This window comes from Oncorhynchus clarkii, chromosome 4 (assembly GCF_045791955.1).
Source record: "Oncorhynchus clarkii lewisi isolate Uvic-CL-2024 chromosome 4, UVic_Ocla_1.0, whole genome shotgun sequence".
In the NCBI taxonomy this organism is placed as follows: Eukaryota; Metazoa; Chordata; class Actinopteri; order Salmoniformes; family Salmonidae; genus Oncorhynchus; species Oncorhynchus clarkii.
In genome coordinates this window covers 23,988,053-24,006,421 of record NC_092150.1, presented here as the reverse complement: position 1 = coordinate 24,006,421, position 18,369 = coordinate 23,988,053, and the positions used below count along the sequence as shown (strand labels likewise).

At 41.5% G+C, this 18,369-nt stretch overlaps 1 protein-coding gene across 1 annotated transcript in view; it reads left to right on the top strand.

Moving 5' to 3' along the window:
* The first annotated feature begins 2,301 nt into the window (after positions 1-2,301).
* Positions 2,302-18,369, top strand: part of LOC139406622 (tyrosine-protein kinase ABL2-like) — a 34,686-nt gene continuing 18,618 nt past the window's right edge. The window contains exon 1 of the mRNA XM_071149421.1: positions 2,302-2,973. Coding sequence (XP_071005522.1) covers positions 2,772-2,973 — 202 coding nt within the window. The 5' untranslated portion in view covers positions 2,302-2,771. The remainder of the gene's footprint in view (positions 2,974-18,369) is intronic.

Here is an 18,369-nt window from a genome sequence, read left to right as displayed (position 1 = left end):
TGGGGGAAATGACTATACTCTTTCATTTCAAATGCACTTTCAAGGCCAATATGGTAAATCGTGAAATGGCAGCTTTGCCTAAAAGTTTACCTCTTTTCAAACATGCAGTAGTATATTTAGCAAATAATCTAGTTAGAGAATGTTTGTGAATGTTTTATGTTCAGTCTCTGTATTTTCTGTCTACTGGTCCCCAGGGTGTTTTCAATCATGTTGAGGGATTATTCAACAAAATGTAGCTTTGTTTGCAATGTTATTACTGGTAGGACTACTATGAATGTTACTGTGAATGAATGTTTTGTCAGATGTGAAGCCTTATGGACATGATCAGATTAATTTAATGCTAAGAAAGAATGCATATTTATTCAAAAGCAATATTTAAAGTGATTCTATACAAATCAGTAATTCATTCCACACCTGAGCTTGAATTGGTGGAAACTGTTGTTGCAGCTGGATGTTACAATCTACCGTAAAGGCCTGATTGGTGGAATGCTGCAGAGATTGCTGTCCTTCTGGAAGGTTCTCCCATTTCCACAGAGGAACTCTGAAGCTCTGTCAGAGTGAACATCGGGTTCTTGGTCACCTCCCTGACCAAGGCCTTTTTCCCCTGATTGCTCAGTTTGGCCGGGCAGTCAGCTCCAGGAAGAGTCTTCGTGGTTCCAAACTTCTTCCATTTAAGAATGATGGAGCTGTTGTGTTCTTGGAGACCTTCAATGCTCAGATATTTGTTGGTACCCTTCCCCAGATCTGTGCCTCACCACAATCCTGTCTCGGAGCTCCACGGACAATTCCTTCGACCTCATGGCTTGGTTTTTGCTTTGACAGGCACTGTCAAAGTGGGACTGTGGGACCTTATATAGATAGGTGTGTGCCTTTCCAAATCATATCCAAAAAATATAAAAAATTACATGTCCAATCAATTTAATTTATCACAGGTGGACTCCAATCAAGTTGAAGAAACATTTCAAGAATGATCATTGGAAACAGTATGCACCTGAGCTCAATTTCGAGTCTCATAGCAAAGGATCTTAATACTTATGTAAATAAGGTATTTCTGTTTTTATTTTTAATACTTTTGCAAAAATGTATTAAAAAAAACGGTTTTGCTTTGTCATTATGGGGTATTGTGTGCAGATTGATGACGAAATTGTTTTATTTCGTTAATTTTAGAATAAGGCTGTAACGTAAAAAAAGAGGAAAAAGTCACGGAGTACGAACACTACGAATCAACTGTTTATTTTTCTCTCGGGCATTTAAGATTTTTGGAGATTTACATTTGTAATCTCATCCAGCAGATGGCGCTGAAATGTAAAATGTCAAAATTCCCACACTGACAATACATTGTCAATTGATAATCCCAAATGATCCATAATTTTCCATTTTACTCAGTAGATAAGTAATTATTTAAACTGAACCACTTACAATTGTGTGTTATCTGAGGAAAATGTACATTGATATGTATCATATTGAGAGATTTTATTGCAAGGCTACTTCAGCCTGGCTGTAATTTCAATTGGGGGACATTTCTGTGCTGTTTACTACAAATTACTATTTGTTTTACTATTTCAGTGTTTTAACATTTATTTGAGACAACCTTTGAGCTTCTCGTGATGTCTTCTGATAATTTAGAACATTATTTTTTGTTTTACTCCAGAGTGAAACTTTTGTTCAGATATCTATATTTTTTTTAACATTCCTCTATTTTTCTTGAGATCAATTTATGGAGTTATGGTGTTTAAAACATTTCTGTGAAAATGGGTGTTCTGAGATATGCTTGATGTTATTACCATTACAGTGCATTAGGTATTGTTTGTCAGGTGGTGCCCGCTTCAAAACTAAGCTATGAATCTTTGAGAAAGAGTCTATTGTTGGTCTTTGTCACAAAATCCTGGGTTAGAATTGTGACTTCTGTATTTTTCATTTCAAAAGTTTATGAAGCATAAACTGTGTCATTGTCAGGGGTGATGGCATAAACACAGTAAGAATATTGTCTGTCGCTGCCAAAAGAAAATAGCCATTGGCTGTCTTTTTAAATGTGTTTTTGTGGGATAAATAGCTATAACACAAATAACAGTAGATCAATGTTATGACAATATTTCAATACTTTATGTTAAACGTTGAACAATATACATTTCGTTTTTCCACAGGTCTTATTTCACACATACATTCACACATTATTATATGAACAATGCAATCATGCTGGGTGCCATGGTAATAGTTGGTCCAGGGAATCTCATTCTCCAATAGGGTGGAGGATCAATGATGTATATAATCATTGGTTGGTCCTCGGGCTGTCCGTCATCTAGTGGCTCTGAGGTCCTTGTAACGCTGGGGACTTGTAATGGATCAATGTGACCTGGGGAGTGTGGTGAAATCCTCTTCCTAAATAGTAAACTCTATTCTGCGGTAAAGATGGCGGCTGCAGAAGGGGCGCGCAGTGCCTGGAGCACGGCGAAACAACCCTGAAGGGTCCATATTTCGCAGAAACTCGGACGTGGGGGACTGAACATTCCTGCTTCGAGATCCCACGTACCGTTGGCAGAGAGTTTCAGTGACTTTTGCTTTATTGTTTGAGACAAGGTGGGTGGGTTTCACCGATACTAGCTATCGAGCTAACGTTAGCGAGATAAGCTAGCTAGCTAGGACGTCGGGTGGATAAAAGGGTGTCGAGGAAGACTATTCGGAACAGGCCGCTCCACAGTTGGGGGATGTGAACCAGGAGTGTGCAGGATTGGCTAGCTTCGTCCCGAACTTCTTTACACCGAACTGCGGGGATGGGACAACAGGTAGGCCGCGTCGGTGAGGGGGCTTCAACAGGACTCCAACCGCCACCACCGCAACAACACCCGGGCAAGGGGAACAGGGGAAGTGCAGGGAGGAGACCCCGGGAAGTCAGCAGTACCGGAACGGCACCAGGCAGGGTTGCTGCCGTTAACATGCCGGACCCAGCAATTAATATATTCACCCAGCATTCAGGTAGGAAAAGACACATAGTATTATTTTATCAACTGGTATGTCAAGTAATAACGGCAGCTAGTTAGTCAAACTGATTTATTTAGCGGGTGTTTGCTAGCTAGTTAGCTAATGTGCTAACTAGTTCACTGCTAGTCAACTCGGTGCCTGACTACGACATCGTAGCGGAAATACAATAACTTGCTATCATCAGTGACAGCTCTCTAGGTGTACCGTTAGTCAGCTTGTGTTTGCTAGTTTTCTTGATTTCTAGGTAAGTGTAGCTAGTCAGCGCTACTACGAACGTGGATTGTGTTTCGTTATTCTGAGACAACAGAGAGGGATGGGGGGGGGGGGGGGGGGGGGGAGAGACACACGTTTCGGTACTGCACAGCTGCAGGGAACAAAAAGGACCGTTCACGTCTATGGCGACCTGGACTCCGAGTCCGAGATGCTTGTTAAACGATGATCTCTGCCACCCGGGATGCAGTGGCAATTCCACTCCATTATGGCAGCCACAACAATGCCACATTTCAGCCTGGAGTGATTTTCAAGTATGGTCTTTTACAACATAGCCCACTCAACAGAAAATTGGTGTGCAAAGTAACTTTGAATTATGTTTGTGGAACAAACTATAATCCAACATATTCCTTGAGGATACTCTATTTCATAGATTGTAATTAAGGTACTAAAAGACTCACTGTGCTCAACCTTGTGATGTAGTAGTAGTGCCCCAGTGGCAAACTCACATTGGTGTTCAAGGAGGGTCAAACTGGATTGATATACAGTACCAGTCAAAAGTTTGGACATACTGATTCTAGCGTCTTGATTAATTTGTACTATTTTCTACATTGGAGAACAATAGTGAAGGCATCAAAACTATGAAATAACACACATGGAATCATGTAAATCCAAATATATTTTAGATTATTCAAAGTAGCCACCATTTGCCTTGACAGCTTTGCACACTCTTGGCATTCTCTAAACCAGCTTCACCTGGAATGCTTTTCCAACAGTCTTGAAGGAGTTTCCACATATGCAGAGCATTTGTTGGCTGCTTTTCCTTCACTCAGCGGTCTAACTCATCCCAAAACATCTCAATAGGATTGAGGTCAGGTGATTGTGGAGGCCAGGTCATCTGATGCAGCACTCCGTCACTCTCCTTGGGCAAATAGCCCTTACACAGCCTGAAGGTGTGTTGGGTCATTGTCCTGTTGAAAAACAAATGATAGTCCCACTAAGCGCAAACCAGATGGGATGGTGTTTCGCTTTGCAGCAATTCAACCATGAAGGCCAGATTCACGCAGTCTCCTCTGAACAGTTCATGTTGAGATGTGCCTGTTAATTGAACTCTGAAGCATTTATTTGGGCAGGGGTAATGGGCACACCTGTTAACTAAAATGCATTCCAGGTGACTACCTCATGAAGCTGGTTGAGAGAATGCCAAGAGTGTGCAAAGCTGTCATCAAGGCAAAGGGTGGCAACTTTGAAGATTCTCAAATATGAAATATATTTTGATTTGTTTAATACTTTTTTTGGTGACTACATGATTCCATATGTTATTTCGTAGTTTTGATTTCTTCACTATTATTCTACAATGTAGAAAATATAAAGATAAAACCTGTGAATTAATAGGTGTCAACTTTTGACTGGTACTGTACGTACAGTCATTATGCCTCTATCTAGGCCTGCAATGTGTCAATGGCACTCAGGATTTAGTCAAGGCTATCAGTAAGGATCTTCATATGGTGAAACTATTATTACATTTAGTCAGCGAAGTCCTGCTTTGAGCTACTGTAGAAGTAATTGCCGTTATGTATATGTTATCGAGTTCTGTAAGACCATTTAGGGATGCATTGTTACAGAAGTTGAAAATGTTATTATTCTGTGTCTGACGAAGATACTGTATATCCATCTACAATTGCAACAACTATCCAGTTTCTACTGCTTCCGTTGAGCTTTGCTTTACCCAAGGGAAGGTCAGTCAGTCTTGCATGGAATCAGATGTGATGGGAATGGCGAGAGTGTAAGGCTCGTCTAGTAGTTGTTTTTTCAGCTCTCTGCACAGGGGCAAAGCGAGACCTGTCACATCTCCACAATGAACCTCTTCAACTGGAAACGCAAACCTGCAAAGTGCACACTGTCTGTACTTTCAAATGTCCAAGTGTCCTTTTTTATAACTGGATGCATAGCCAAGTGTTGAAAGGCTATTACCTTGTAAACCCTCACAATATAATGGATGTATGAAAGCATTTGTCTGTGCAACTCTCTCCTTGACCGAGCAGGAGCAATTCTAATTTAAGCCTAGGCTATATGATGCAGTTCTATCCTTGTAGTGCTACTGTTGGGTAAAAGTATTGTCTTGTGAAACCATTGGGCCATGGGAGTAAAGTCAGCACTATCTGTCGAACATGGTTTTGTCTATTCATAGGATTTGATCCCTTCACATCTGGCTGAGTTATGTCACCATGGCTGATTCTAAGGAAGTTATTATTTTGCAACAAAGCCCATTTCCTCCTTTTCTTTAGTCCACAAGATGATTTGGCGGTTCTTCCTGGGTAATTCCATGGTGATGCTTAGACTCCAGATTTGATTTTACTTTAAAATGTAAGACAAACTGTCTTTCTGTGCTGTCATTATGTTAGCAATCTTTGCATTTCCACTGTTCTTCTAGTAAATTACCACAGAAAACAAACACATTAAGTACTCCTTGTGCATAGAGTTGTAAAGTTTAACTTTGTATTAATTCTGCATCATTCTGGTATTGTGGAATTGCCCTCCTTTTATCCATTTTGGGGTTGTTGTTGTTGAACAGTTAGTCCTTTGTATGGTTTGTCAGTTGTAAAAGGCCTAGGCCAATTGTTTCCCCAAATGAAAGTACAATGACATCATGTTCCGTTTGATACCGTGGCTACTTGAGATGGATGCCTCAATCTGTGACCCTTTTGAGGTTTGTGTGTAGTACACGTACATGTATTTTTGCCTGAAGGAAGTGATTCACTGTGGGGATGGACACAAGTTCTTCTGAATCAATGGCCTCTGCATCTCCCGTTCCCCCACAGGCAAGTTGACTCAGCTTGTCCCTGTTGGCCCACAATGCCATTTTGGTATTTCTTTATTATTTATTCATTGTCTCCGGCCCTTACAAGAAGTTTTTTTGCAGCGTTATGAAAACCAAAGCCTATGTTGCAATTTGAAGCTGAAGGTAATGGTATCTTTGTGATAGGGCAATATGAAGCTCAAGAAGGCTTTCATTCCCCCTAACCACATGACTTTAGAGTGCTCACTCAGCGTAATGCTCTTCTGATCAAGTGAACTTTTATGGCACTTGTGTGGAATATGGCCTCTTATTTGGCTTTGCTTTGGGCTCTCGCTCTTTTGCAGAATTCACAGAAGTGGTGATTTGGCTATCAAGCCCATAAACCGTTCAGCAGGTCCAGGTCGAGAGCAGGTTTCATATACTTGATTAGCAAATGGGCCACATGTACAGTGCATTTGTGAAGTATTCAGACCTCTTGACCTTTTCCACATTTTATTACTTCCAGCCTTATTCTAAAATGTATTTAGTTGTTTTTTTCCCCCTCATCAATCTACACACAATACCCCGTAATGACAAAGCGAAAACAGGTTTTTAGAATTAAGTATTCAGACCCTTTGCTATGAGACTTGAAATTGATCTCAGGTGCATCCTGTTTCCATTGATCATGCTACAACTTGATTGGAGTCCACCTGTGGTAAATTCAATTGATTGGACATGATTTGGAAAGGCACACGCCTGTCTATGTAAGGTCCCACAGTTGACAGTGCACGTCAGTGCAAAAACCAAGCCATGAGGTCGAAGGAATTGCCTGTTGAGCTCCGAGACAGGATTGTGTTGAGGCACAGATCTAGGGAATGGTACCAAAACATTTCTGCAGCATTGAAGATCCCCAAGAACACAGTGACCTCCATCATTCCTAAATGGAAGATGTTTGGAACCGCCAAGACCCTTCCTAGAGCTGGCCGCCCAGCCAAACTGCGCATTCGGGGGAGAAGAGCCTTGGTCAGGGAGGTGACCAAGAACCCGATGATCACTCTGACAGAGCGCCAGAGTTCCTCTGTGGAGACGGGAGAACCTTCCAGAAGGGCAACCATCTCTGCATCACTCTACCAATCAGGCCTTTATGGTAGAGTGGCCAGACTGAAGCCACTCCTCACTAAAAAGCACATGACAGCCCGCTTGGAGTTTGCTAAAGGGCACCTAAAGGACTCTCGGACCATGAGAAACAACATTTTGTGGTCTGATGAAACCAAGATTGAACTCTTTGTTTTTGGCCTGAATACCAAGCGTCACTTCTGGATGAAACCTGGCACCATCCCTACGGTGAAGCATGGTGGTGGCAGCCGCATGCTGTGGGGATGTTTTTCAGAGGCAGGGACTGGGAGACTAGTCAGGATCGAGGGAAGATGAACAGAGCAAAGTACAAAGATCCTTGATGAAAACCTTCTCCAGAGCGCTCAGGACCTCAGACCGTGGGCGAAGGGTCACCTTCCAACAGGACAGCGACCCCAGGCACACAGCCAAGACAAAGCAGGAGTGGCTTCGAGACAAGTCTCTGAATGTACTTGAGTGGCCCAGCCAGAGCCCAGACTTGAATCCGATTGAACATCTCTGGAGAAGCCTGGAAATAGCTGTGCAGTGACACTCCCGATCCAGAGCTACAGAGGATCTGCAGAGAATAGGAGAAACTCCCCAAATACAGGTATGCCAAGCTTGTAGCATCATACCCAAGAAGACTCGACGCTGTAATCGCTGCCAAAGGTGCTTCAACAAAGTACAGAGTCAAGGGTCTGAATAGTTTTGTAAAAGTAATATTTCAGCCCAAAAAAATTATACATTTGCAAATTCCAAAAACCTGTTTTTGCTTTGTCATTACTGGGTATTGTGTGTAGATTGGCAATTCAATCCATTTGTAAATAAAGCTGTAATTGTAACAAAACGTGGAGAAAGCCAAGGGGTCTGAATACTTTGCGAATGCACTGTATTTAACATTTAAGCTGATTTGCATTAGGGATCAAATTGGATTAGTCAAATCCACTTTTCTATATCTGCAAAGGCCCCAACAACCCAAATAAGTCACACCGTACTGAAAATAGAGTTTTGGAGGCGCCTGTGAGATTTTAACAAATTTAAACTTAATAATGTATCTTGTTGACTTTCAGTTTAATAATGAACTAGGTATCCCCTTTCCCCTTTATTTAACTAGGCAAGTTAAGAACAAATTCGCATTTTCAATGATGGCCTAGGAACAGTTGGTTAAGTGTTTTGTTCAGGGGCAGAACGACAGATTTTGACCATGTCAGCTCGGGGGTTCAATCTTGCAACCTTTCGGTTACTAGTCCAACGCTCTAACCACTAGGCTATCCGCCTCCCCCTTTATCCACCCCCTACCTTGCATGTCACCCAGAGTTGCATCCTTCAGCCACTAGAAGGAGCTCGGTCTCATAATTTTCAGTCATATAGATGCAGGGCAGTTGTGTTAATTTGCATGTTTAAGAGGGTGTGTATGCTTTTGCATTCAATAAAGCATTTTTATTATGGCAGTGGGGTGTGTGTGAATATTCTGGATTGGTTGCTTCATGAATTATTCATCCATCCTCTCTCTCTCCATGTGCTTGACTGGTGAAAGCACAAGGCTGGAGACAAAAGGCAGCATTTTAATCCTGGTTATTTTTGACTGCATTAACAATGCCCAGACCCTGTCCTTCCCAGTATATCTCATTCTGCTCTCATTAAACACAGGATTAAGCAAAGGAAAGAAAGTGATTTGAGTCGACTCATTGCTGCTGCGGTTGCAGATACTGACGAAACCTCCCACGTGCGCTCTGATACTCACACACCTACCGGTATATCATGTTACTGAGTTTGTTTACACTACAGAATGGCAAGTTATTTACTGTCTCTTCACTCGCTTGTGAAACTTAGAAAAGATTCAGATATAACATGCTGTACAGGGTGGGAAATTAACTTTTTGGTCCATTAGCCACTGGGACAGGTAGATACAAAAATCTACCAGCCACTCAGATTTTTTACCAGCCAAAATATGTTTTTGCCATTATTACACCATAAATCACAAGTAACTGATGAGCATGCCTTGTAATATTTCTAAGACAAAAAATTTATTACTAGTAAGAAGTAATTTAGCATATTGCTCAATGCTTTCATTTTTGTCACTGAAGTCTTTTAACCATGTTTAAAATAAATTATTTGAAACTAAAGTGAAACAGTTCTACAACTTGAACGTCAAGAATCAACAAAGTGCCTGCCCTGCCACAAAATGCTGAGTGATACGGCTTATTTATTATTATTAGTTCAGGACTCTAACGCTGACATTTTTTACAAGGAGTACATAAGTTATTTAGTAGCACACAAATACATTTAGGAGCACAATTCCATTTTTTGAGTCTTGTCATGATAAGAAAGGACAGTAAATTACTAAGGTTTTTGGACTGTTCTATGCTCAGTCGAGCACAATTTACCCCCAAATATTTGAGTCATTAGGTGAAACAAAAATGTTCAGCTGCCCCTTTAAGAGGTGGGCCATTACTGTAGTAACAGAACTCCTTGTATGTCAGAGATGGTCATCTCTGTCTGCGCTACCAGCAGACCGTTGCAGTAAACTCTTAACTAATATTGAAAAACAACCTAGCATGTGAACAAAACTATTTAACTAGCCAAGAAACATGAGGACAAAGTTGTACTTTGGTAGCCTTTCTGGTCAATTCGACCAACTTCTACATTTTGGCCTTTGGATAGTGTTTTGGGTCGGGCCGCGGGTGCAACACCACTGCTTATAGCTAACTAAGTTAAGTATAACTAAAAATAAATGTAATATGTGTCAAATTATATCCAGCTCAGGGCCACAGCAATGCATTTGGTTTGCTAAGTGGCTAGATGTCAAGATCATTCTTCTTGGTTACAGCAGAGACATTCAATCTCCTCCTGAATCAAGTTCACTGTTGCTTAAATTGTTTTGTGGGTCAAAACCCGCTTGGACGGTATGAAAATACCACCCAACCTTACCGCCAATGCCCAAATCTACCCGCATTTGGTGTTTGTTCAAGTGTTAATTTCCCACCCTGATTGCTGTATGAATGTAATGAGGGTACTTTTGGTTTTCCATATGGGGGACTGGTCTATTGGACTGCTGTTTAGTGTTGATTGGGTTTCAGGACTTGGCCTGTGTTGTGGCTGACTGCTCTGTCAGTGCTTATCAAGAGATCCAGGCATATGACTTGGACCCTTCTACCTCAGCAACTCTTGAGTCTTTCCACCGTCACACTCATCCAAGACTCTGTTCTCTCTGTGTCCAAAGCTCAGCTCAAATACTTCATCTTCATTCCCTCTACTTGTCTGCTTTATCTTTCTCTCTCTCGTTCTCTCTCTTTGTATCATCTTAGTGGAGTTGAAATTGAGCACTGCTTTTTCCCAGTATAATCCTCTCTGTCTTCCCTCTTCTTCCCCTCCGGTTTAATCACACACCAGAGTCAGCATTAATCTGGCACTTCGTGGCGCTGCCAGGGTCGTCTCTATGCTCTGTGTTGAGCAGCGGGGGTGAGACCAAGGAGCTCAGCCACAGAGAGGGCCCATTTCTCTCTCAATGGACTGCGATCATTTGCCCCATTCAAAGAGAATGTTGTGAGTCACAGAGGGGCTAACTCAGATGCTATCAAAAGCCTTTTTGATACTGTGCCTTGTCCTTGCGCTGGGCAGATTGGGTGGCCAAACCCTGCATATGGAAGCAATGGGAATGTAATCTCAGCGAGCTCTGTGTACCGTCACAGGAAGTCGGTGTAATCCTCCACAGCCAGGCCTGAATCCTCATGGTCATTCCAGCAGTCGCTCAGTTAACCTCTCTGGCATATGTGGGACGCTAGCGTCTCACCCCGCCAACAGCCAGTGAAAGTGCAGGGCGCCAAATTCAAAACAACAAAAATCTCATAATTAAAATTCCTCAAGCATACAAGTATTTTACACCATTTTAAAGATAAAATTCTCATTAATCCAGCCACAGTGTCTGATTTCAGAAATGCTTTACAGCGAAAGCACCATAAACGATTGATAGGTCACCACCAAGTCACAGAAAAACACAGCCATTTTTTCCCGCCAAAGAGAGGAGTCACAAAAAGCACAAATATAGATAGAATCACTCATCTTTGATCTTCATTAGATGACACTCATAGGACTTCATGTTACACAATACATGTATGTTTTGTTCGATAGTGCATATTTATATAAAAAAAATCTCTTTACATTGGCGCGTTACGTTCAGTAGTTCTAAAACATGCGATGATTGTGCAGAGCGCCACATCTATTTACAGAAATACTCATTATAAATGTTGATAAATACAACTGTTATACATGGAATTAGAGATATACTTCTCCTTAATGCAACCGCTGTCAGATTTCAAAAAAACTTTACGGAAAAGCATAATCTGAGAACAGCACTCGGAGCCCAATCCAGCCAAAGAAATATCCGCCATGTTGGAGTCAACAGAAGTTAGAAATAACACTATAAATATTCACTTGCCTTTGATCTTCATCAGAAGGCACTCACAGGAATCCCAGTTCGACAATAAATTACTGATTTGTTACATAAATTATGGACTTGATGGCCAAATAGCCACTTGTTGTTAGCGTGTTCAGCCCAGTAATCTATCTTCATGAGCCGCGAGCACTTCGTCCAGACAAACCTGAAGTTCACTTACAGGTCGTAGAAACTTGTGAAACGATGTATGGAATCAATCTTTAGGATGTTTTTAACATAAATCATCAATAAGGTTCCAACCGGAGCATTCCTATTTCTGAAGAAAAGCACTGGAACGAGAGCTAACTCTGTCGGGAGCGCGCGTCACGAGCCTGAGACACTCTGCCAGACCACTGACTCATTCAGCTCCCATTCCCCCCTCCTTTATAGCAGAAGCCTGAAACAAGTTTCTAAAGACGGTTGACATCTAGTGTAAGCCGTAGGAAGTGCAACTAGACTCCATAGACATTGTGTATTTGGTAGGCCAAGCTTTGAAAAACTACAAACCTCAGATTTCCCACTTCCTGGTTGGATTTTTCTCAGGTTTTTGCTGTAAAGCATAATTTCAAAATCTGAGATGACAGGGTGATTAACAAAAGGCTAAGCTGTGTTTCGCTATATTTCACTTGTGATATGAATATGAATTTTTTTCTAGTAATATTATTTGAGTGTTGTGCTATGCTATTCAGCGTTGCTTATGACAAATATACCGGATCCGGGATGGGTGGTTCTAAGAGGTTTAACTGCCTTGTTCAGGGGCAGAACGACAGATTTTTACCTTGTCAGCTCAGGGATTCAATCTTGCAACCTTACAGTTAATTAGTCCAACGCTCTAACCACCTGCCTCACGAGGAGCCCGCCTGTTACGCGAATGCAGAAAGAAGCCAAGGTAAGTTGCTAGCTAGCATGAAACTTAATCGATCATAATCACTAGTTATAATTACACATGGTTGATAATATTACTAGTTTATCTAGGGTGTCCTGCGTTGCATATAATCGATGCGGTGTGCATTCGCGAAAAAGGACTGTCGTTGCTCCAATGTGTACCTAACCATAAACACCAATGCCTTTCTTAAAATCAATACACAGAAGTATATCTTTTTTAAACTGCATATTTATCTAAAGGAAATCCAGGTTAGCAGGCAATATTAACCAGGTGATATTGTTTCACTTCTCTTGTGTTCATTGCACGCAGTGTCAGTGTATATGCAACAGTTTGAGCCGCCTGGCTTATTGCGAATTAATTTGCCAGAATTTTACGTAATAATGACATAACATTGAATGTTGTGGAATGTAACAAGAATATTTAGACTTAGGGATGCCACCCGTTAGATAAAATACCGAACGGTTCCGTATTTCACTGAAATAATAAACGTTTTGTTTTCGAAATGATAGTTTCCGGATTCGATCATATTAATGACCAAAGGCTCGTATTTCTGTGTGTTATTATGTTATAATTAAGTCTGATTTGATAGAGCAGTCTGACTGAGCAGCAGCAGGCCTGTAATCATTCATTCAAACAGCACTTTCATGCGTTTTGCCAGCAGCTCTTCGCAAGCACAGCGCTGTTTATGACTTCAAGCCTATCAGCCAAATGGCTGGTGTAACCAATGTGAAATGGTTAGCTGGGTGTGTGCATATACTATTTCAAACGTCACTCGCTTTTAGATTTGGGGTAGTTATTCCCCTTGCGCTGCAAGGGCCGTGGCTTTTGTGGAGCGATGGGTAACGATGCTTCGGGTGTGGCTGTTGTCGATGTGTTCCTGGTTCGATTCCAGGTAGGGGAGAGGAGGGGGACGGAAGCTATACTGTTACACTGGCAATACTATAGTGCCTATAAGAACATCCAATAGTTAAAGGTATATGAAATACAAATGGTATAGAGAAATAGTATAAATACTAACTACAACCTAAAACCTCTTACCTTGGAATATTGAAGTCTCGTGTTAAAAGGAACCACCAACTTTCATATGTTCTCATGTTCTGAGCAAGAAACTTAAACGTTAGCTTTTTTACATGGCACACATTTTTACATGGCACATATTACTTTCTTCTCCAACACTTTGTTTTTGCATTATTTAAACCAAATTGAACATGTTTCATTATTTATTTGAGGCTAAATTGATTTGATGTATTATATTAACTTAAAGTAAGTATTCATTCAGTATTGTTGTAATTGTCATTATTACAAATACATTTTAAAAATCGTCCGACTAATCGGTATCGGCTTTATTTGTCCTCCAGTTATCGGTATCGGCGTTGAAAAATCATAATCGGTCGACCTCTAGAAGGTACCACGTTCATCTGTACAAACAATAGTACGCAAGTATCAACACCATGGGACCACGCAGCCGTCATACCGCTTAGGAAGGAGACGCGTTCTGTCTCCTAGAGATGAACGTACTTTGGTGCAAATCAATACCAGAACAATAGCAAAGGACCTTGTGAAGATGCTGGAGGAAATTTTGTACTGGTTTTCTATATCCACAATAAAACAAGTAATAACCTGAATGGTCGCTCAACAAGGAAGAAGCCACTTCTCCAAAACCGCCATAAAAAAGCCAGACTACGGTTTGCGACTGCACATGGGGACAAAGATCGTACTTTTTGGAGAAATGTCCTCTGGTCTGATGAAACAAAAATAGAACCTTCTGGCCATAATGACCATTGTTATGTTTGGAGGAAAAAGAGGAAGGCTTGCAAGCCGAAAAACACCATCCCAACCGTGAAGCACGGGGGTGGCAGCATCATGTTGTGGGGGTGCTTTGCTGCAGGAGGGACTCGTGCACTTCACAAACTAGATGGCATCATGAGGCAGAAAATGATGTGGATATATTGAAGCAACATCTCAAGACATCAGTCAGGAAGTTAAAGCTTGGTCATAAATGGGTCTTCCAAATGGGCAATAATGACCCCAAGCTAACATCCAAAGTTGTGGCAAAATGGCTTAAGGACAACAAAGTCAAGTTATTGGAGTGGCCATCACAAAGCCCTGACCTCAATCCCATAGAAGATTTGTGGGCAGAACTGAAAAAGCATGTGCGAGCAAGGAGGTCTACATACCTGACTCGGTTACACCAGCTCTGTCGGGTGAATTTTGGCCCATTCCTCCTAACTTATTTTGGGAGGCTTGTGGAAGGCTACCTGAAACGTTTGACCCAAGTTAACCAATTTAAGGCAATGCCACCAAATACTAATTGAGTGTATGTAAACTTCTGACCCACTGGGAATGTGAATAAAGAAATAAAAAGCTGAAATAAATCATTCTCTCTACTATTATTCTGATATTTCACATTCTTAAAATAGAGTGGTGATCCTAACTGACCTATTATGGGGAGTTTTTACTAGGATTAAATGTCAGGAATTGTGAAAAACCGAGTTTAAATGTATTTGGCTAAGGTGTATGTAAACCTCCGACATCAACTGTATATCTCTTTTTGTGCCACAGCTCCACCAGATTGAAATAGGTTATTTGATAACATTTGGCTCCATTAAATATATTTAGTCAATGTCTTGTTTCCTCTCGTCTCTCCCATAGCTTTTTTTTGTGTCTTGTGGGGTGCTGTGATCCAGGAAAAAACTGACTGGGATAGTTTCTCAGGAACAATGATCCTCCCCCTGCAGTAATGCTGTTGAACGTTGATTATACAGGAAGAAGATCCGAAATAGAGGTCCTTTATAAAATCTGTTGAATTTATTTGCCTGATTCCATTTTCTCTTTAGTTTTTCCAGATTTCTGTTTTTCAAAAATTCAAGTTTTCATTCTCAATCACAGGGGCGGCAGGGTAGCCTAGTGGTTAGTGTTGGACTAGCAAGTTCAAACCCCCGAGCTGACAAGGTACAAATCTATTGTTCTGCCTCTGAACAGGCAGTTAACCCACTGTTCCTAGGCTGTCATTTTAAAATAAGAATTTGTTCTTAACTGACTTGCCTAGTTAAATAAAGGTAAAAAACTAATATATATATATATATATATATATAACACAGAAAAACAACGAAATTGGATGTTCTATATAAGTCCAAAACGATGCTTAAACCACTTGACCTAGCACCACATCAGAGTCACCTTATGAAGGTCCTGTTGAGCAGCTGATTTTTGACAATGTGGTGTGTTCGTACAGGGCTGCAGCAAAAGCCTGCACACCCAGTAGCTCTTCTGGACTCTCTTGGCGGATGGTCGGCCACCCTGCAACATTATTTACAACCAAGTACTTTTTATGTCTTCATAAAATAATCGACTCATTCAATGACCCAGGGATCATATGGCTAAGGTGGGCGAGGTAGGTAACTAACATGTTTTAAGGTTGAAATGTTCAGGGGAGATCTTGACAGCATTGGAGTGACTTGTCAATTAAGCTAAGAATATTTTTGAACTTGGTCAGAATTAAATTGTCAGTGTTGAATAGAGGAGTCCCAGCCAATTTTGACCGCTTGAGACACTTTTACAACCAGCACATGCACCATTGGTATCAACTGCGCACCCACAATTTTGAATTTTGTCTTGCTGCTTTTTGTTTTATGTTGCTCTGTCTGCATGATATGTCTTGCGATTGCTATGTCTTGCTTGTTCTATGCTGCTATTGTCTATATTGTAATTGTTTTTAATAACCTGCCCAGGGACTGCGGTTGAAAATTAGCCGGCTGGCTAAAACCGGCACTTTTACTGAAACGTTGATTAATGTGCACTGTCCCTGTAAAAATAAAAATAAACTCAAATAAATAAACTCAAACAACTGCATGTCAGCAGTTAATATGATGGTTGTGGTTATATTTTCACAACAAATGGCCACTGGATTGATGTAAATAATCGTATTATTCTGCCAGGTTTGGCATGAGCTACTTTGTAGTTAACATATTTATTGAGAAGGTTTTTGGAAAGCCTTTTCTTCTCCACCAGAAGCAGGTTATCATTAGCATCATCGCTAACGGCTACACAAAGTGTAGACATACGCATGCACCGCACCACACACACAGAGGGGCATTCCTGTGCCGTTTCAGAAGGTTGAAGGAAAATCCAAATCGCCAATGCATTTTGTTCATGTCATATGACAACTTGGGCAAATGAATGCCTTTTTCTAATAAGTTCAATACATTTAATGTTTAATTCCATTTAAATGCCATCTGAGTTTTGTGATTCCTTCTGCGTTTTACCGCAACACAGATTTTATTGGGCCCTAAGAATATCACCCCATCCGATTGGGCAATACCCTCCCCAACCCTACGCTCTCTGTCTGGCTGTCCTAAGCTGGGCTTCTCCTGGGATCCGCTGGATCTTGTCCTTGTGGTGGATGATGCCAATCATACCACACCCATCTGCTGCGTCACACAGCCTAGCACAACGCAACTGTAGACTACTGCCAGGCCCAGACACATACTTCAGTTTCTACAAAGTGACTGGACCAATGAGCGTCACACATGACATAATAGGGGTGCTCTTCAAGTTTTTGCGTTGAACAAAACAAGAGCAGGCACATGCCAAATGTTTTGACTTGCTTAATAATTTGCCACTTTTCATTGTTTGATTTGGACATAACACTAACTTAACATTGTGCAAGATTTCATTTAGTCTGTTGCGTTCTGATTTTGTTTACTATGGATCAGACTCAAACATCAATAGGAATGTCAGTCTGGGTATAGAATCATTTTCAGCCTCACTCAACTATCAAGTGCATCCGAAATGTTTAAAGGAAAGGTGAGGCATAGCAGAAGGCCTTCCTGTAGTCAAGTGCTTCCAATCTCCAGTCATCTGGTACCCCCAACGGCGCACATTTTTTTTGTTTTTGTTGTAGCCCCTGCCAAATTAACCTGATACAACTCATTCATCAGGTGGGCTTGTCCAGGGCTACAACAGAAATGTGTACTTTGGGGGGTACACAGGGACTGAAGTTGGGTAAACACTGCTCTAGTCCACTATAGAGAATTATGTAGACCACCACTTACTGTGTTGTGAGCAAGCCTGGGAGGATGCACTTACTCCACATTAACCAATTAAAGGGCTGTGGTGGGCAGGCGGAGGGCTAGAGGCCCATTATTAAAATGTCTGATTTACAGGGCATTGCCCAGTCTGTAATTTGTGCATGCTTAGTGGAGCATGGCTAGATGAACGATACATGGCGTTTCCCAGCACCCTGGCGTCTCATTATTTGCTCACTGACATTTATGGGACCAGGATGTAGATGGGCAGGGGGGTTGAGGAGTCCTGCCAGTAAGGCCTATTGGCGCCATTAAGGTGCTGACCAGACCGTAAGGGCTTTGGTGCTGTCCTCTTCCATTATGGTTTGCACAACCACTACCACAACTATAGCTACTCGGAGCTGTCTGGATCAAGCTTCAGCTGTTCATCCTTATCTGCCTGATTTGGGGAAAGTTGTTAATCAATTATGTCAATCTTGAGTGTATTTTTCCTGAATGTGTAGGGAAATTAAATAGTTGGGTAATCAGTGTTTAAGGAAAGTTTCATCATTACTTGCCCAGGGCAAGTGTTTTTGTTTTGGGGGACGAATAGATTAGCGATTTAAGTTGTCCGAATGGACAAGTAAAGAAGAAGAAAAACACGCAAAAAAACACGCTTACTACCGAGTTCCAAACTGCCTCTGGAAGCGACGTCGGAACAATAACTTTTAGTCTGGAGCTTCATGAAATGGGTTTCCATGGCCGAACAGCCGCACGCATACAAGCCTAAGTTCACCATGCGCAATGCCAAGCGTCGGCTGGAGTGGTGTAAAGCTTGCCGATATTGTACTCTGTAGCAGTGGAAACGCGTTCTCTGGAATCACGCTTCACCATCTGCCAGTCAGAATGACGACACTTTCTCCTGGCATCAGCCAAACCCAGATAACTGCCCGACTATGTA